Source organism: Pocillopora damicornis, chromosome 9, assembly GCF_964200805.1.
Source record: "Pocillopora damicornis chromosome 9, jaPocDami1.2, whole genome shotgun sequence".
Lineage (NCBI taxonomy): Eukaryota > Metazoa > Cnidaria > Anthozoa > Scleractinia > Pocilloporidae > Pocillopora > Pocillopora damicornis.
This window is the reverse complement of record NC_142678.1, coordinates 5499448-5520411: the sequence shown is the minus strand read 5'-3', so window position 1 is coordinate 5520411 and position 20964 is coordinate 5499448. Positions and strand designations below refer to the sequence as shown.

Below are 20964 nucleotides of genomic sequence, written 5' to 3'. Positions count from 1 at the left end.
TCATCAATTTATAGGAAATAATTCTCGAATGCAGGTGTAAATCGGGCTCAAAAAGCATATCAGTGGATAGTTTATACACCAATGAGGTCACTGCTTGCCTCAAACCCGCGGGTGTCTCTCCAGTTTTCATCCACCAACATCTTGAAAACAACGCAAATCCATGTCTTTACTCAATCACGCAAATGTAAGCTCATTTGCATAATTATGAAAATTGACCATAATATCTCTTTGATCGTTCAAACTTCGTTTGTTTATCTTCTACGTAAATTATTTTAGGTTTTTATAACAACTAGATGGAAAATTAATCCCAAGTTGTCTTAAAACGCTGCATAAACGAGATCAGTCGTAACGCTAGCAGGACCAACAAAGTAAACAAAAGCGATCGAAAGACTTTTCCCTTGAATCAGGTCATGAACCACGCACAGAATGGAGAAGATCAAAATTAAAGAACACAACTTGGCACTCTGGTCATTGCGTATATACTGCGTAGCTTAAAGGTACACGGAAACAATTACGTTTTGGTGTTATTTACAAAACAATACGTGTACACTCTGCAAGAATTCTTGCCGTTTCGACCGAGGTTTAGCACACGGAATGCAATCATCGGGCGTTCCATTCCGAAAATTTGCTGGTATCATTAAATATTTTATGCTGTTACAGACCACACGTTCTTGAGGGATGAAACTATCTTTTCCTGCGACCATCCAAACCAGTTAGGCAAACTCGGATTGGTGTATTGCGTGACGCGATTATGCTAAATAGTTCACGTGATATGTGACTCGTTTCGCGGGTATGAAAATTGAACCTAAAAGTAATGTAACGAATTAGAATGGACTGAAGTAGAGGAAATGGGGATGGTATTTGAGCTTGCAATGTTCTACCCCCCCCCCTCCCCCTTCCCTGCCCCACTTCAATATTCACGGAGGGGGGCTAAGGTCCCAGCATACCTCGATCCAGCCCCCTCGCTTAAGCTAAGGTCGTGCCCCACGTATTTGCTTGGCGGAGAGGAGAGTTACTTCAGTCATTCATATGTTTTGAGAAATTTATCCCAGAAAAATGTCTACATGTTCCTTAAAAAGCCGAGATTGTAGTGTCTGCGGGCATTTCAGCAGAGTTTTAGCCCCGATATCTCTCCTGGAATGTCAGGACGGCGTATCAAGTTATTTAAAGTATTACCACCTATCCAGCAAAATCTTAGAGTACGAGTTGATTTTGTTTCGTTCCGGTCATTTTGACCTCGAAATGGGAAAATTAAAACAGATGTTTTTTTGTTCTTAACAACGCAACGCTTAGGGAAAACATTGGAAATGTGGCAAAAGTACTTGTCAGCATCCAGAGCACAAAGGAAAATGTGAGGCAGTGAAAGGAGACCGAGTGTTCAACGCCAGGCTGGCTAGAAATGTTTTCGAAGTTTACGGAATTACAACTGCAGTCGGATCACGTCAGTAATATTTTTTAATTTTTCGATTGTGAGAAGGCTAGTATCTTTCTAATACTTTATTCGCAAGGGCCTATCTGCCCTTGCTGACTGAGTTAGAATCGTCTCCATAAAATCATAGGACAACTTTTTGCCATGAAAAATGTCTCTGTCTTTGCATCGGCTTAAAAATTTCAAAGCTGTCAAATTTCGTCAGCGCTTGATCTGCTTATATGACTGGCCGGCATGGTTTGCCAATGGATTCAAACTTCAATTCCCAGGATTCATCTTAAGTCTTTTCAAAGTTTTAAAAATCCACGAGTTTCTCAAGAAAAGACTACTACCGTCTACTCTGGTGGCACCTTTTGTAACAAATGATCGACAAGTTCAACACGGCTTTGTTTATTTAGTCACTTTAGTCTAGTTTTCACCCGCGGGAAATTTTGTCGGCGGTGTACTTGGAGATTTTCCTGCTTCAGCCAATATTTGTCAAGTCGCGTCAAACCATCCACATTTTTAAAAGGTGTTTTTGAAGACAGAAAATGTTTCGAGATAAACAATTTTTTTGCTGGTGTGGATCCGGATAGGCCCTACAAATTTCAATGGTTAAATTTTGGGTTGAAATTTTGCGCTGTTTGCAATGTAATCGCTCCACGAGGCAGCGAAGAGTTATTGCAAGCCTTTAAGACCCCGGCAGTAAATGAAGTTTGCTCGGATGACTTGACCACGCTGATAACCGCATACAAACAGGCATCTTCGAAGAACCTGAAAACCCAGATCTTGAGCATATATGCACCGCGCTATTCAGCGAGATTCTCAAAAAAAGTTCACGAGCCCTTTGAAAAACTGAGCGATCTACAAATTAAGAAGGCAAGGGCTCATGCCAAAAATGTCGGAGCTGGCTTTAACCTCAACAAAATGCCACACCGCAGAGTCCGAATAGACTTGGTGAAATTGATAATTTTCTGTCTTTTGTAGACCAACCATATTTTTATCAAGATGTGGGCTATGGAACAAGGACTTGACTCTGGGGATCATCTCGTCATGCCAAATGTCATCAGAATTGTCGGACGATCAACGATGATTGAACAGTATCGTGAACACTGTTGCGAGGAAGATTTCGACCCCCTTGGAAAACCAACGCTTTACAGAATTTTACAAGTAAGAGAGGCCTCTCAAAGGCGGTCCCTTCTAGGGCTAGACAACACTGCTGTAAGTGGAACGGAAGGGTTCGAAGCAATGCACAAGATAGTAGAGGAAATGGAAGAGGGAGGGGCAACTGAAAAGTGGTGTGAAGAAGTTCGAAGAGCACTGAAGGATGCCAAGCGATACCTGAAGACAGAGTATGGGATGCACTGTCAGGAAGATGGTAGTCCTTTGCCCTGACCATTGTATGTGTTTTTCTTTAAGTGATACTCAAAACCCCGAGTTTCAAGGAAGTTGTTCCCATGAACATCACGCTAGCTGTGATAGTTGCGAAAGTTTGAAATCCGTGATTCAGGCAATTGGAAAAGAAATTGAATCTCCTTCGATAACTTTTGACAACATAGAGAAGAAAGAGGACCTGAAACACGACCATGATGAAGTCAGAGAGACGATTTCTCAGTGGAAGGCGCATATCATCAGGACTAAGAACCAGGCGAGAGCAAAACAGAATCTACTCACGTCCCTCCAAAAGAATGCCTCCCTTATTGTCACGGACTGGGCCATGAAGTTCATCCAACTGAAATACAGAGAAAAGCAGTCTGAGTGGTTCGGAAAGAGAGGAATGAATTGGCATGTTAGTTCAGTTATTACCAGGAATGCAGAGGACAACGGCCTTGAGATTATGTCATATGTTCATCTATTCTAAAGCTCTGCCCAAGACTGGTATACGGTTTGCGCAATTCTGGAAAACCTTCTCGGCAACATCAGACAGATCAAGCCTACCGTAAACGAGGTACTTTTGCGATCAGATGGCGCGGGATGTTACCACAACAATAATCTAATTGCAGCTGCCTCTAACGTTGGTACAAGCGTTGGAATCAAGGTGATAAGGGAAGCTGAAAACGCTTTTCAGATTACAACACGAACACATTCTTCAAAGTTGCATGAGCCTTCCAAAAGCATGCGAACTCTTGGCTTGATCGACTTCAGAACTAAACTTTCATGCTGTTTCTGTTCATTATAATAAGTGGTATTTCAGAGCCGACACAAAAAAAATAGATCAAAATCTTTTGATAATATACTGCAGGAATGGAATTATCCTCTGGACCCTTGAAACATCGCATACCGTCGAACTCCGGCCTAAAAGCAAATTAAAACGCATTTTTGTTCAACCGCAGTAGTTTACATATAATTGCTCTATGCAAAGTACAAGTAGCGAATGAATACTTACCTTTCTCAAAGGACATCCTGGGAGAATTTAAGTAGGTTTGTCCATTTACCGTGTTTCCCTTTTTTTGCCTCTTCCGTCTTTAGAATTGTTATAAGTATAATTTGTTCATGATGAGCAGAATGTGCTGGTAGAGGCAGGAACATACACTGAGCTTACCTAGTGTAGATCGCAACGCCTTACATTCTTTTTCGTTTGTTTATTTTTCTTGTGCAAGGGTGCTAATTGTAGTAAAATTTTGTGTGCGCTTTCTTTGTGTCATTGCGTAACATTGCGTAACGTAGCATGTATTTAACCGTATTGTTCATCGTAATTTGGTGCAGTTTTGCAGTGTAGTTTTGTCGAGCGTAGTTTCGTATATTTGTTCTTTTCGCTTCGTGCAGTTTGTTCGCCACAAGGCAGGATCTATAACATCGCAACAAATGTAAGTTTTGTATCATGTAGTTTTCTTCGTTGTTTTCGTTGTGGCTTTCCTTGTGTATTTAGTCTAGTTTATATTGTAGTAGTTTTCGTTCGCTGTTTTATTTGCAGTTTTAACCGTACCGTGTCCTTTCGTTCCGCGTTAAAAATTGCGCTAGAATTAGTCGTCAGTGGCAGTTACACATAGCAACATCTATATTAGTATGACAGGTATTGATAGATCAGTTATTCTAATTGAGACGCTTCCTTTTCTTATTCTGAAGGTATGATTTTTCTGAACCTCAATTTGGCAAGGATGTTTGCTATCGCATCATCAGTCCAATGAAAGGGGCAATTTGTAGATACTACAATGAAGGCCATAACATTTTGACAGCAGCTGACATGCATGAGGCATTGAAAGTGAGTTAAGTGAAGGGATCATCAGCTGCTGTTGGCGAGATTGATAGCGACAGAAAAGAAGTAAAAATTAAGCGCATCAATAATTTCAGCTTTTTTCACAATTTTGCCTATGAAAAGGATGGTCTTCGTCTCTCAAAAGCCTATGGGGTCGACAAGGGCAAATTAATACCATGGTCAGAGCTCATCCTTGAGAAGCATGGCCCTGTTGTGTTAGGGGAAGTTGGGAATTATGATTTCTTTGCCATAGCACCACGAGCCATAAAATAGAATCACAATCACAGCCAAATTTCTAGCGATAATAGGGACATGCCGTTTCACTGCCCAGAACAAGGATGCTGCTCTGAGTTCACTTCTTCAGAAGAACTCCAAGATTATGTGCACCTCGGGGAGCACAGCAAGAGAGAGGTTTCAGAGAGCCTTTACGACAGCCTCAGACATGACTGGGCCATGAAATTTTCCTCCTTAACTCTTGAATTAAAGATAGCAACACTCGAAGTAACGGGCAAAGTTAAAAGTGAAGTGTGCAAGATGGGCTGGGCTCTTCAGAAAACGCGAGGCAGTGGAACAAGGTTCACGGAGAAAGTGAAAGAGTATCTTTCAAGCAGGTTTCAAACCAGTGAAAGAACAGGCAGAAAAGCCTATCCCGACCTGATTCAAGGAAAACGTCTTTCGATCGCTTTTGTATACATTGTTGGTCCTGATAGCGTTACGACTGATCTCGTTTATGCAACGTTTTAAGACAACTTGGGATTTATTTTCCATCTAGCAGTTATAAAAACCTAAAATAATTTACGTAGAAGATAAACAAACGAAGTTTGAACGGTCAAAGAGATATATTGGTCAATTTTCATAATTATGCAAATAAGCTTTGACATTTGCGTAATTGAGTAAACACATTGATTTGCGTTGTCTTCGAGCTGTTGGTGGATGAAAACTAGAGAGACACCCGCGGGTTTGAGGCAAGCCGTGACCTCATTGGTGTATAAACTATCCACTGATATGCTTTCTGAGCCTGATTTGCACCTGCATTTCGAGAATTATTTCCTATAAATTGATGAATTTTTCATATGCAAATTAAGGTCGAAGGGAAGGTTCTCTTCTGATCACGCTGGTATGAATAGGATTTCAAGTGAAGTTTTCATATTTTGTCTGTGAACTGACTGAATATATCTTGAAACTTTTAGCAAGAGAGAATTCCATGAGCTACATTATTGCAGTCGCAGCACCCTCGACAAAAGTTGTGAAAATTACACTTTTGATCGTTGTCTACACAGGGGGTCTAGCCAAAAATCACTTTTGGCTTGTGGCGACGCAAAAAAAGAGAATTAGAGAACAACCAAACTATTTTTGAAATATGTGTCCTAAACCCTTTTCATGGGCAAAAAATAAAGGAAAACTTTTTTTTTAGACGGGAAGTCGAAAGGACCGCTCTTAGCGAGAGTGGCACTGAAGACTTTTGGATAGAATAATACGAAATTCATTAATATAACTCTTTTTTATTTTCAGCTCGATATAACTATTGAAACAAGTCCATGGTTCTTTTTTTATCTTTATGCTATATTGGTTTAAAGCAGCCTTTTTTTCTATTTTTTTCAGATGCAAACTAAAACGTTATATTCGAGTATGTTTTTTAAAGATGTGATTTGTCATTTAACGGACTATTGTATGGCTAGGTTTCCATTAGTTTATTTAAGTTCATGCGAAGTTGTGGGAGATTTCAATCATAGATATATCCCCCGTACATATCATGTTGTACATTTACCCTAGGAAATCAGATTACGTCGATTACAATATTTGTTACAAGGAAACGCCGAGTTCCATGATAAACACTTTTTTAATAAGATGGGTGACACCGTATGATGAAGAAGTACGTGTAATTACTGGCAATATTTTTCTTCAAAGAATGATGAGATATCCATAATTTTTTTCTCTATCTTTTTCAGAGAAAGTACTTCGAATTAAAATCGTTATCCTCATATGATTCTTGTGAAATGTGCTGTGACAGGAAGAGAAGTGTATAAAAAAATCTGTGGTAAGTTAATTTCACGTGAAAACATAACGTTTGAAAGTAGACCGTGGTGCACTTTCTTTTCGCGGTGGAGTTATGATGACAACTTGTTTTGAACTTATCATCCTCATATTCATGCTTATTACACACCTTGGAAACCCGATGTTAACAGTAATGTTGAAACTATCACGCATGATTTTTATTTTTTTGAAATTTTTGAAACTAATGTTTTTTATTTTTAGTGTGATGAGAGAGATCACAGAAGTTTGTTATCATTTTATAACCGTGGTCTCACTTACTAATATGAGTCATTTTTTAATTATAATTATCGGTAATAAAAATTTTTTAGACATTGCTGAACATTTTATCTATTTCTTTGATCAAAATACATGGTTTTCGTTGTATGAATCTCAATCACCTAGTTACTTTATTTGCTACAATACAACAAGTCCTCTTTCTCTCGGTACAGTCTTACAAATTGACTTTGATCAACTAAATTCTTTTCTTTGATTTTTTTATCTCAATTTCAGACTTGAAGCAAGAGATTTACGTACTATTTTACAACAAATTCTTGATCATCTCGATATGCGAACATCGCTTACAATTCATTTGTATTTGAATAGACCTCCATATGATCTTCAATTAGATTTAGGTACCGTAGAAAGAAACATTAAAAGACTTTTATATCATTTTCTTCCAATCCCTTTGTATAATTTATTTCAATTTTTTCCATTTAAGTTCATTTTAATGCATGTAATCCATATCATCTAAAAAAGAGTTGAAATCACTGAGTACACGTAGTTATCTAGTTTTTTGTTTTTTCAGTTCGATTTTAGAACCAATTTGGAAGAAATACGTGACTTTCTCGTAACAATCCAGATTTACCTTCAGTTACCAGATTATGAAGATAACATATGTGGTACTCAATTATGCAACTCTGTAAGATTACTTATATACGAGCAAGGTCCTCATATTTCATGGCAAAAGATGGCTTCCATTAGAGATAATTATCAAAAGGTTGCAGAGTTTTTATTACCTACAGGATTTTACGATTTGTTCCGACAAATCAAAATTCAACTTTACTATAATGAACCTCGCTTTAATCCATTTTTTACACCTATTTTTCATGTTGTAAAAGTTGAAGCGGAAGGTTTCATGTTCTACGACTCTGCTGAAGAATATTATAGGGCATATGGCCTTTTGTAACTTGTAAAAAACAACCAAAACACGTAATTATCATTGAATAAACTTTTTTATTGAGATGACAACTGTGTTAGTGGTACTTTAGCAAAATTCATTTTAGAAGTCAAACTATTCAAAGTCGTCTTTTTACTCAAAAAAAGTCCTTCTTTGGCTTTTGTATTGCGCTGTTTTGGTCCCTTCTTCATTTTGATCGACTTCTTCTTGGGATTTTTACCTTCCGTTTTTATCACTCTCTTCTTTCGAGATGCTTTTCGAGCCTTTTTTTTAATCGGTTCTTCAATTCTTTCACCTTCTTCGTAAATGCTTAAGAACCTTCTGAAGCACCCCCTTCAAATGGAAGAATATCAGTATTGGTTTTACCCAATCAGCCACTCTATCCATCGGTGAATATGTCGATACCTTCTTGACAGGTGAAAACGACACGCGATTTGCCATTGTTATAACTAATAAAAATGACACGATGACAACATCTTTTATATATTTTTTCCTATAAATTCACTGATCACAACATTTTTTCCATTCATTTTCTACAAAAATGGACCAGAACAAAAAATCAACCTTCCAGAAACTCGACTCTCTCGTTGAAAAAACAAGACAAATCATACAAGATACCATGATTCTCTTTGAACGCGTGGAAAATAGTGCACAACTTGTAAATGAAATGAAGAAAAACATTACAAAATAGACGACCTCATTTAATAAACTCAACAAAAAGATGGTAAACTACACCAACATCCTACAACAAAGAGCAAATCAAGTGCAAGAGTAACTAAACTGTAACAAACTTGTAAAGGAATAATGTCATTTACCCGTAAGAAACAAGATTTTTTTTCATGTAAAAACAGCAAGATTTTATCAGAAAGCAAACAAAATATTATTAAAAACTCATTTTTATTATATTAACGTCGTCTATTGTATCCTTTTACATTATCCGAAACACCTTTAAATGCTTGTTTCTCCTAAAAGTCGTCCCAAAGCAGCAAAAGAAGGTTCAGGTCCGGATAAAAACATGCTTGCACCCTGCTATTTTATCCCGTAAAGATGGTCCTTTATGCATTATTCTACGAACGGTACTCAAAGAAGCTCCGCCCTTTTGTGTTCGCTTTCTTCTTTGTCTTCTTCTTCGTCTACCAGGCATTCTTATTATCCAGTGAAAAGGATTTTTCCCATTACCCCCTTTTTATACACTTTTTCACTCAAACTAGTGCACAGGCGCCTCCGCGGTTTTAAAGATGGCGGATAGAATGGAATGTGGAAATCCGACAATCTGATTGGTTAATCCAAGTCACGTGTGCTAGATTCTTCATTCTGATTGGCTCTCCGCTATACTGGCCCGTTATACCACAAAGGATACTGGCATTTACGAACCCGAAGGTCTGAGTATCACAGCAAGTTGTGCACGATATTTGAGGCATATCTTGAAATCGCGGCCTTCGTAATCTCCAAATAAGCCAATACAAACCAGAATAAGCATCTTCTCCGAAGAAACGCATCTTTGGGATACATTGACGTCTCCCAAATGTTTTTTTTTTTTATGCTTTACACCCACGAATTTAGAGGTATTAGCTATTGCCGTCCCTGGCCAGCGTGAGAAAAACAGCATTTGGTTCTGCAGTTAGTTTCAAATGAACAAGACAGCTGCGCCATCTTGAATCTAACAATTCGAGTGGTAGGTTGAATTGAGGGCTTTTTAGACACTCGATTTCTTATATGGCATCACTATGAAGACGTAATACAACTGATACACCTACACTACATAGTCCGTTACGCTGTTGCGGGAGAAAGGAAAATATTCCCGGAAGTGTAAACTCTTTAAGAGTTTCAGAGATTTTATCTTTGGCTGTCACAAAATATTTACTCCCTCTTAAATTTACTGGGAAATATGAACTTACAAACTCCTTGTTGAAAAAATTGGAATTCATTTGACCGACATGCCGGTTGTTTCAATTTTTCTTTTTCCTCGGGCTGTTATAAAACAGTTTATAAATTGACCAATGAACAAAATATTTTGAAATACCGTTCGGAATTTGCCTTTTTTTTCTGCATGCAAATTAAGGGTGGACAAAGTTTTTAAAACATTTTCCGAGAATTTCATGGGGTTCACTCTGAGAATTTTTGTTGGCCATAGTCAAGACGCGCCAAGCTAAGCGACATCGCCCTACAGTAGAATAATTTTCCAATTAACAGTGTGTGGCGAGCGCGAGGAAACGCGCATTTTTTTCATTATTGTGATCAAAGCCCAATGATGTACCTAAATTGGTACTTACGGTATCAAACCATTGATTATGACAGGGTGAGCTTAATTTTTCTGTCGAGGTCGACGTGACTTAACATTAAAAGCGTTTTTGACGGAACAAACTAGTGAGCATCACTGCTCGAACTGAGAAAGTAAAAACTTGCATTTATCTCCCACGCTTTTTGTCTGACAATAGTAGACTTCATCAAGGAGTTTAACAAGCAGGGTAAATAAGCTTGCTCCTATACAAATAGTAAATAAGTTGTCTCTTTACTATTGAAACCAATGGATAGAATTCGCCAAGTGCGCCTACGGTGTTATACATGCGTGACATTTTTCGGACGTTACATGTACGAGTACGTGATCCGTTTGAGCCTCAGGTCAGGTCACAGATTTAGTGTAAATATTTGACATCACGTAACGTCTCTAGTTGACAGAGGTTTTAGAACGCTTCATTACGTGGATTTGTCTTCTGCGGGTAGAAGGCTTAAAGCGAATTTCTCGGGCGTAATTTTCCTTTGATTTCTCAATTGATGCTGTCGCAAACACAGTTTTTGGGAGTCACGAAACAAAAAAACTTCTCAAGACCTAGTTTCATGTTCTAATGGAAATAGATGGCAAATAAAAACACATTATCTTGAGAAATAAAGTTATAAATAACAGGGGTTCTCTGAAACAAATAGTGATAGAAGAGGTTTCAGTTCTGCTCAATATTGACATTTCATAGCCTACTTCCAAATCTGAGGGAACGCACTGAGGGAGCAAAATAAACATACATGTGTGATAATGCAAGGAAGAGAATAAATATACAAATAAAGAAAAAGGAGAAAACATAGGAACCCGTGTTGCAGCGTGCAGATATCTTTTGAGCCAAACCTATTCACCCTAAGCCCGATAGCACGCAAAGAAACTCGAAAGAGTGCTGTATATGAACTGGCTCGCACGTGCACGAAGGAAAGGCCATAACTATCAGCGAAAATAATAGCAAATGCAGATGATATTTGCAGTCAAAGGACAGGCAAATAAGATAACAGAAGGATTAAGAACTTTCCAGAAGTGTCTTCTTGAAAAAAAAAAAAAAAATTTTACTTCTCATGAAAGGTCACGCAGTCACGCGACAAATACTATTTCTACGTGGAATTTCTTCATGGTGAAAAGTGGAAAAAACATTTTCCAGTCTTATTTCCTGGAAACATGGCGCAGCTAATGGATTTTGTGGGGCTATTCATACTTCCTATCAAATTAGGGGGGCAGAGTTTCCCCGTCATCCACGGTCTTGAAAAGCCGAAGTTGTTACACACGGGAACAAGCACGCGACATGCGACTTTAAAATCTACTCTCCTGTCACAGTTTCCTTTTTGTGAACTATGCGATAATGATAAACAATAAAATTATAGCCTGATGAATGTTGGGTTTTGTTTTGTACAAGAGCCCTACTTCCTGATTTTCGCATGTCTTCAAGTACTAAACGACAGAAGAGAGAAACGCTACGATTTTCCCATCGATTTTTCACCTACATGGACCTCTCTAAACGTAAAATTTACCATTCCTACAAAAAATCTCGAAAGTTTTTCACATTTTTTACCTTTCTTGATCAATCCTCTTGTATAAAAAGCTAAAAAATGTAGGTTTATTTGGTCAAGCGCCACCTAGAGCAAGAACTGCGTGACAAGTGTAGTTGAGAGAAACTTGTCACAGTCGCAGATTTTAAAAGGCATCCAAGACAAAAATACGGTAGTGCCCAAAGATCCCAAGAGGGAGTTACCCAATACATTCACATAATGGTTTCCCACATATCCCATGGTTTTTCCAAATGTACCAAGTAGTAAAAACATTTACAGGGCAAGGGTTGAAAGGATCATTGATGTCGCAGGGTCCACTGTTTTCTGGAAATTCAACAATTGGGACTCTGTTGGAGATGTTCTTTGTCAAGAGTCATGCTAATGGTACTTAAGAAAAAGGGAAAGAGAGCCCAGATCCTATCAGAAACACAAAATAGAGAACTGGGAGGAGGACATATTCCAAAAGAGAAAAGAATGTACCCCCTGAAATTACTACTCCACCTCTATCTAATCTGCAGAGTGGTTAAAGTGCTGTTGCATCTCAAACTCACTCTGCTGCACCTTTGAGCTCAGTTGACTTTACAAAAATGACAGTTCCTCAGCTTAAAGAAAAATTAAAGGAAAGAGGAAGCAAAGGCATCCTTAGAAAACAAAACATTAGCTTGTAAGATAATTGAAGAGCATTACTGACAAAGAAAACCAGTCAACCTCTATTTAAAAATAAATGACATTGTCATTAGATGCAGATTGTAAAAGTGGCATAGCATATAGCATTTGGCCAGCTAGTGGTTAATAGCTGCACCTGTTGTAATGATGGCCTGTTACTTAATACCCAGATAAGTGCAGATAAACTCAACAGGTTTATTTAATCTACACCAGCGCCATGTTACAGTACCATGATTCTTTTTGCACTGATAACTCTATATAACAGTAATGAAATGTCTAAACACTACACCTGTCCCACTTTATAAGATAGTCAATCTGAGAAATCAAAATTATTCATTTTACTACAAAACTCAAACGTTCTTTAAATATCAGATCACAATTTCTCTTCTACTGTAAGCTTATTAAGCTCTTTGAGCTCTGGAAATGTGACAGGAGTTTTACGTACTTTGTGATCCAGTGATCGCCTTGAAATGACTTGTTGGACTCTAACCCTTTAACTCCCAAGATCTCATTAGTAATTCTCCTTACTGTCTGCCATATAGTTCTTGAGATGTTAGTTTTGAGAATTTGGTATTGGATCAATTAATAATCATCTAACAAATATTTTTCTTTATTCTCATCACTTGTGTGCTTTATATTGTATTGATATTGTAAGGAGAAATTCTGTCTTGGTCACTTATGGGAGTTAAAGGGTTAAAACATACTCCCCAACTGTTAGCTTTTCATCTCCTTTCCATCAGCTTTAAAAAGTCACTTGTGACTTGTGACAATTGCTTGAAATAATCGCTTAGGGGCCCTTTTTCTGTTGCTCTGCCATTTAAGAGCTAGCAAAAATACATGCCCATCTTATTAACCACTGATAAAATCCATGCCTGTTATGGTGATCACTGACAACACATGCATCAGCAATATGAACTGCTGACTTATGAAATTGTTTGTCATGCCAATTGCTGGCAGGTGCCCAAAAATGAAAATTTTGATTTAAGTCAGCACATGTAGAAAGAAGCCCATCAACAACAAGTCCTTTGAAATAGCTTCATGCAACTGACACATAAAATCTTCTCCTGACCATTTTTTTTTTGAGTACTTGGTTATGAGGGTAGCCACATTGTTACACTGTGCGTGTTTGAATCCTAATGGGAACATTCAATTTCATGTTATTTTTTTGCTTCATCTCGTTCTTGTGACAAAATGAAAATACCTATCTGTCTTGTATACATATTATTTGATTTGAGGAAAAAAGTGAGCACTAAATATATGGAAGGAATTTCAGCAGACTTTCAGCTGTGCCTCAATTTTTAACAGTGTGCTGGGCTGAACTAATTAGTCACAAGCAAAACTCACAACAATCAAACGCTTTCTTCAAATTAGAGCTTTAACATCAAGCTACTTCAAAAAGAAATACTTTTTTGTTTCTGCTGCTCTGTTTTTTTTACCATGGATCTCCTCTAACATGTAACAAGCTTACTCTTGTCATTGACGTGTACTTCCAAAATCTGCCATCATTTCAATAATTGCTATATGTGAATGACCCAACACCAAGTTTAGTTACAATCCACTGAATTTCGTGAAGGGCAAAATGGAAAACTTTGCCTTTTTCACCAAAATATAGCTTCAATCTAACCTAAAGAGAGTGTATTGGCAAAACTTTATATCTATACTGCATCTGCTTCCCTATTGTGTTCATTTCATGTAATTTTTGGTAATCTTAAATAAGATAGACTTACATGTATCAACAATAAAATCAAGGCAACCCCATGTGTTCCTCATAATGGTTAACAAGCTGGGAAGCACTGCTCAGTCCCTCCTGGCAAATCCAGCAAGTAAATGATTCATCATAATCTGAAGAATATGACTGCTGTCCAGAGTGCAATTTTTCATGTCTTTGTAGTGTTCCCTTATGAGTAAACCACTTATCACAAGCTTTGCACTGGAATGGCTTTTCTCCAGTGTGGGATCTTTCATGTCTCTGCTGATCTTGTTTCCAAGTAAACCGCTTGTCACAAGTTTTGCACTGGTATGGTTTCTCTCCAGTGTGGGATCTTACATGCACTTGTAGATTTCCTTTACGAGTAAACCGCTTATTACATGTTTTGCATTGGTATGGCTTTTCTCCAGTGTGGGATCTTTCATGTCTTTGCAGATCTTGTTTCCTTGTAAACCGCTTGTCACAGCTTTTGCACTGGTATGGCTTCTCTCCAGTGTGAGATCTTTCATGTACTTGTAGACCTCCTTTACGAGTAAACCACTTATTACATGTTTTGCACTGGTATGGCTTCTCTCCAGTGTGGGATCTTTCATGTACTGTTAGATGACCCTTTTGTGCAAACCACTTGTCACAAGTTTTGCAATGGTATGGCTTCTCTCCAGTGTGAGACCTAATATGAAGTTTAAGATTGCTTTTGTGAGTAAAGCACTTATCACAAGTTTTGCACTGGAAGGGCTTCTCTCCAGTGTGAGATCTTTCATGTACTGTTAGATGACCCTTTTGTGCAAACAACTTGTCACAAGTTTTGCAATGGTATGGCTTCTCTCCAGTGTGAGACCTAATATGAAGTTTAAGACTGCTTTTCTGTGCAAAGCATTTATCGCAAGTTTTGCACTGGAAGGGCTTCTCTCCATTGTGGGATCTTTCATGTCTTTGCAGATCTTGTTTCCTAGTAAACCGCTTGTCACAAGTTTTGCAATAGTATGGCTTCTCTCCAGCGTGAGACCTATTATGAGCTTGTAGATTTCTTTTCTGAGTAAACCACTTGTCACAAGTTTTACAATGGTATGGCTTCTCTCCAGTGTGGGATCTCTCGTGGACTTCTAGATCTCTTTTTTTATCAAAGCACTTGTCACAGGTTTTGCACTGGTATGGCTTTCCTCTAGTGTGTGATCTCTCATGTCTTTTTAGATTTCCTTTTCTCGCAAAACACTGGTCACAATTTTTGCACTGATATGGCTTTGCTCCAGTAGTGGATGTTTTTCTTTTGGCCATGGAAGCATAAATTAGAAACAGTCCTTGAAAGAAAAAGTGTTAGAAAATGTTAAAAGCAAAAAAAAAGAAAAAAAAAAAGATTCACTAAACCAATTAGGCATATTGACAGGGTTTCAGAAGGAATGTATAGAAGTTTGAATAAACAAAGAAATTGGATGGTGAGTTGGGTAAAAATATTTCAAACAGTAATACTCTTCCAGAAAAGGAAGTTTTATGAATGACAATTGCCACTAATAACAGAATTCACAGACAGTGCAGTTGTTGGCCAAAGCCCTGAAAGAAAAACCTTCCCACGAGTAAGGACATGCAAAGAGAAGTGCATTTCCAACAAGTCCCTTTACATAGCTTCACACAACCAGTTCACACAATCTACATGTTGTCCCTGTGATTTTAAACTTTAATCTATTGTTGTCATTGTGTGAACAATTTGTTCAATGAACTTGTCTAATTGGAAAAGTCACTCCACCTGTCACCATCAAGTGGAGCAACCCAAAGTAACAAAAGTAGACAACAGAATTTTCTAATGGACACTACAAAAGAGATTCCCAATAGACTTTAATAGAAAGAATCTGGTTAAAAGGTAAAAACAATGATAAAAATTAAAAAAAGGAGTTTAACACTACATGTGTAGCACAATTTGTATAAAGTATGGAAAAGAATTCAAGATTGTATGATACTAGAAGGTAGTGTTGCAGAAGATTTGTTTCAGATGCAGAAAGCCAACTGCATCCCACATATTTACAAGTACCCTGTTCCTTAAGAGAAAGATGATTCAAGAATATACTGATTATTTGACACTCAACCAATAATTGAATGGTAACAATAATATTAACAATATTAAATATAATAATGATAACAATAGGAACAGTTATGATAATTCATATCTGCTGGCTCAAAAAGCTCACTGTTCCTCTATCAGTCTATCCTCTAGGCCCAAATAATAATTAAACTATGCTCCTTTTGATTTTGCTTATTGATTAAAATTCATTTTTTCATTTCACCACAATTTGTCTTTGTTTAGCACAACAAGACATTCCCCATTGTAGGATATTCCGCCATCTCACCCTTCCACTGGTCACATGTTAAACTCAAGGTATCTTATTTCACACCTCGCTCCCTTCTCAAATTTGGCAGCTCTTTTGGTTATAAGTTGTTGATTGAAATGGTAAAATGCCCCCTCTTCAAATAAATAAAATTAGTCTTTAGAGCTTGTATGACAAACAGATCACCTATCTAGATATTTATGCAATGAAAAGTCTTGTTGTCAATTACGTGCCAGAGACACCAGTGTAAAACTATTTTGAGAGATGTTATCATCTGTTGTAGTGTCACTGCAAGGACTAAAAAAAACTTTATTTTCCAATCTACCGGGCATAATTCCCTAATTCAAGCATTAAAATGCTTACTCTTAAGACAAAAAAATTCCTCTATGTCCTCAATGACACTTTTTAAGATATTTCTATAAGGAAAAGCTTTGTTTTTTCAAGCACCATACTGAGATAAATTTATGCTTATCATCTTCTTTTGTGCTCTGAAATAAACAATCATTAGCACCAGGAAACATCGGGTCAAATTTGGGTCAAGATACAAATTCTATTGTTACCATTAATCAATCACTGACTCATTTCAACGACATACATGGCTTCGCCTCCTATATTAGGTAATAGCCATAAAAATAGAAAAATTACTTTCTTTCATCAACACTCCTACATCAAATCCTCTCAATGAGTATAAACGTTTCCTAACTGTATAATTGCACCTGTCTTTAAACTTCAGGTTTTTGGTCTTTCACTTGAGGGAAAAATCCTGACTTTTCAGGGTTCAAAATAATTTTTCAGCTTTTAGCGTGAATTTGTAGGCTTTTATCAAGGCTCATGTTTTTTCCTGGCTGTTATTAGTAAATGAGCAGTCAACGTCTTCAACACTCAACATGATTTCTTAATAGTATAGAAAGGATTACCTTAAATTGCTTAAAATAATTTCAGCATCAGAATCTTTATTTGATCAACATGTTTTGTGGCAGCAATTCCTTTTCTAAGAAAATGTAGCGAACGGCTAAATTTTTCGGTGTTTGTTCAAGCGTGAAATATACAACTTCGTCGAGACAAGCTGTCGCGCTTCCCCATGGGAAATCCGTACTGTACAGTACCGACTTTAATTTGAACGCGTAAGAAGGCTTTGCAAACGACATTGAACAGGATTTGGCAGAAAATAAATCTTGATTAAAGGTAGTATGTAAGTGCAGAAACATAAACACGGTAATGTGAGGGTGTGCAACCAAACTTGCATGTTTCACGCTTGAAAAAATACGTAGAAAACTGAAGACTGTAAACAAAAATACTCCCTGTAGCACGCTTCAAATTTCGAAACTTTATACTCGTTTACGTTTCCGAAAACCTTTTAAAACATTTCTTGGCTGCTTAATTGCCTAATACGAAATCTTTACCATAGCATGACGGCGACTTTTACTTCAGTTGGACGATCAGTAAGCGTAATATTTTGTTATGAAATTCTAGTTCTTCGGTGAAAAATCGCTGATAAGTGTCCTAAAAGTTGCGGCTGCCGCCGACAGCCGGCTCTTATTTTGAACCTTGTTTTCATCAAAATACATTCATCTGTTTTATTCCAAATTATCTGTTGCCTAAATAACTTATTAAGTGTACATTTCTTTAGTAAGGAAACTCTCTCATATGCTTTTGGGTGACAAAGGGACAGCCATCTCAAAAGGAGAAGGATTTGCTAACTATTCGTCCATCCAAACTTTCCATGGTGCATTCACGAAAAAAGATAGGTGTGTGCTCTTCACAGATCACTTGGTAGTACCTGGGAGGCACAGGTTTGAATGAAGTCAAAACCTACATTTTTTTGGCCTTCCTTTTCTGCAATTGCGTAAATTGCAGTTTACCTGTGAGCATCACTGCTGAAACATTGGTTTCATTGAGATATCCATTTGGTTCAAGATATGCTAAATGGCAGTGGAAACACTTAAACAGTTGAAAGTAAATTTAAAATGAAAACAAACTACTTCAGTTCTTTTAATTTATAGCGACAACTCCATCGCATTTGAAAAAGAAACCCAGATGAATGAAACTCTTGAACCTGGGCCACTGAATACAACCAAGGTTCCTCAGGGTACTCTACCAGCATGTACTGCACGCATAACTATGAAATTGTTAATGATAGCAACACCATCGAACCATTTCATAACAACAAAAGAAAAACCTCTGCGATTTGTTTAGAAGACTGGAAAAATGTATTCAATTTTACTGAGTACCGGTAGATATGAATCGACAAGAGATAATAAATGAAGCCAGCTCCATTGCAAGCTTTCACACAGGATCACAGTCACCGAAACGAAAAATTAAGTGACAACTTTTTGATAAACAGACGATGAAACATGTACTTTCTACCTAAACCCAGACACGCACTCATAGTTAGTCTCCACACAAAACCTGTGTACTCTTGACTAATGCCTTATCTTGGTTAAGTAAAGTGAAGCCTCCTGACTTAATTCATAGCTCAGCTGTCAAAAAAATTCAACTTGAAAACTATGGCCCTCGAAATACAAAATAAGGCAGTTGGAAAATGAATTCCTTATTCAATATTAGACGCTTTTGGTGGGTAGTAACGCTGAGTAACTTTACGAGCGTTGTTGGCACAACTCGTAAAATTACTAAGTGTTACTTCACACCAAACCGTCTAATATTTAGGTATATATCCAGCCACTTCTGCCCTCGTGGGCAATAAGCTAAATTTAACATTCTACTCATACCTTACAAGTTTGTGTTTCCAAATTCGCCTCAAGACTACGGAGTCACCTCATACAACTGACACTATTATCTTGTAAACGCCGCCTCACCAACACGTTCCTCTGTGTTGCTCATTTGAACAGGGAAGAAAGGACACTGGGAACGAGATTGAGCATTTGGACAAGGACCTTTCTTGCGCATTATACCTTAACGTCGATCTTTGCCCGTATCATTTTATTTTAAGAACAGTCTTAGTTTTCAAAATTCCCGCGAAATACTCTGTTCTCGCCATGTCCGCGAGAGTATCACAATCATTAGTTTGAGAGTCTTTACTGAATGAACGTTCCACGTCATCGCGATTCAATGAGAGAAAAATTTGTGATACTAATTTATTTTGTCATTGTTCAATGCCCGATCGAGTGTTGGGATGACATGGTACAGTGCGAGTTGTGCGAGGAAAGGTTACACATGAGCTGCGAGGGATCTAAGACCATTTAAGACTGTCCCGGAGGGCGAGTGGCTCTGCATTGTCTGCAGATCGCTAGACTCTAGAAGTCTTCGTAATTGTTAAGGTGTTATTTCGGATCCCTCAGCAATTAATAATCGTTAAAATTAGAAAATAAGATTGAGTTCGATGTAATATAAAAATAAATCCGCGGGGGGTCCAAATCCGCTGTGACACCGGCATTCCAGGAGAGAAATCGGGGCTTAAACACCCAAAGCCACTCCAATCTTTGCTTTCCATGAATCTAGTAAACCTTTCTAAAAGTTAAAATTCTCATTAAAATGTAATTCAGTTCATTTTGATAACTTTCGATTCTAATTCGTTACACTAACTAATTTTGGTTTCAGTTTGTAGAACCCGCGAAACAGGCCACATGGCAAAGGAGAAAAATTTGCTATATCACGCTGGGTTTGTTCAGTTGATTTTGATGGTCGCAAGGAAATGTCGAGTTTGTCGTTCAAAACCGTTGTGGTCCATAAGAGCGTAACATCATTTATGACGGAAAGGAATTTGCAGAAAGGAGGGCTAGTTCATCGGGTTCCGTATACTAAATCTCGGGAGAAACTGCAAAAACTATTTCAGAGTGTAAGCGTGTTGTTTTGTAAATATAAACACTGTTAAGAAATATAAAATGGTTTCCGTGTTTACATAGCCTGATGTAAACACGCGGGAGGTTGGGAGAGCACGAGATAAGCGTAGGAAACCAAGACGCGAAGCGGAGTAGTTTCCAGCTTATCGAGTGTTCTCCCAACCTCCCGCGTATTTACATCAGGCTATGTAAACACGGAAACCATTTTACATTTCTTTTATAAAATAACTAATGAAAGAGGAACGAAAACCGTGTTTACATACGCTCATGTAAAATGGTTTTATGGCCAATCAGAGCGCGCGTACTATTTGAATTATTTTATAAAACCTATTTTAACTTGTTTTTGTGTCCTTTTAAGCAACGCGATATGTCTGTTATGACCAGAGTGCCAAATTTTATTCTTTAATCTTGATCTTCTCCACACTGTGCGTAGTTCATGACCTGATATTTCAACATAAATTATCGAGAAGGCGCCTTGAGATCACTCTTGTCTACCTTGTAAGTCACGCAAGCGCGCAAGCGTTACGACCGATCACGTTTACGCAACGTTTTAGGACAACTCGGCATCTAATCTCCATTCAGTTGCTATGAAAACCTAAAATCCTCAACGTAGAAGGTAAACGAACGAAGTTGGAACGGTCAAAAGGAGATCTTGGTCAATTCTAAGAATCATGCAAATGATCTTTGACATGAGCGCAATTGAGCAAACACATGGATTTGCGTTGTTTTTAAGAAGTTGGTGGATGGAAGCTACAGATATACCCGCGGGTATGAGGCAATCCGTGACCTCATTGGTGTATAAACTACGCACTGATATGTTTTTTCAGCCCGATTAACGCCTGCGTTTTGAGAA

The 20964-nt window shown here is 37.8% G+C and overlaps 1 protein-coding gene and 1 pseudogene across 1 annotated transcript; one reads left to right on the top strand and one right to left on the bottom strand.

Moving 5' to 3' along the window:
• Positions 1-1307: 1307 nt before the first annotated feature.
• LOC149039794 (uncharacterized) lies at positions 1308-7204 on the top strand (annotated as a pseudogene).
• A 2695-nt stretch (positions 7205-9899) lies between these two features.
• LOC149039793 (uncharacterized) lies at positions 9900-19453 on the bottom strand. The gene is made up of 2 exons (XM_089182044.1): positions 19041-19453; positions 9900-15291 (listed from the first exon to the last, which is right to left on the bottom strand). Exon 2 carries the CDS (start codon positions 15266-15268, stop codon positions 14030-14032), a length of 1239 nt encoding a protein of 412 aa, XP_089038170.1. The 5' UTR covers positions 15269-15291; positions 19041-19453; the 3' UTR covers positions 9900-14029.
• Positions 19454-20964: the final 1511 nt, after the last annotated feature.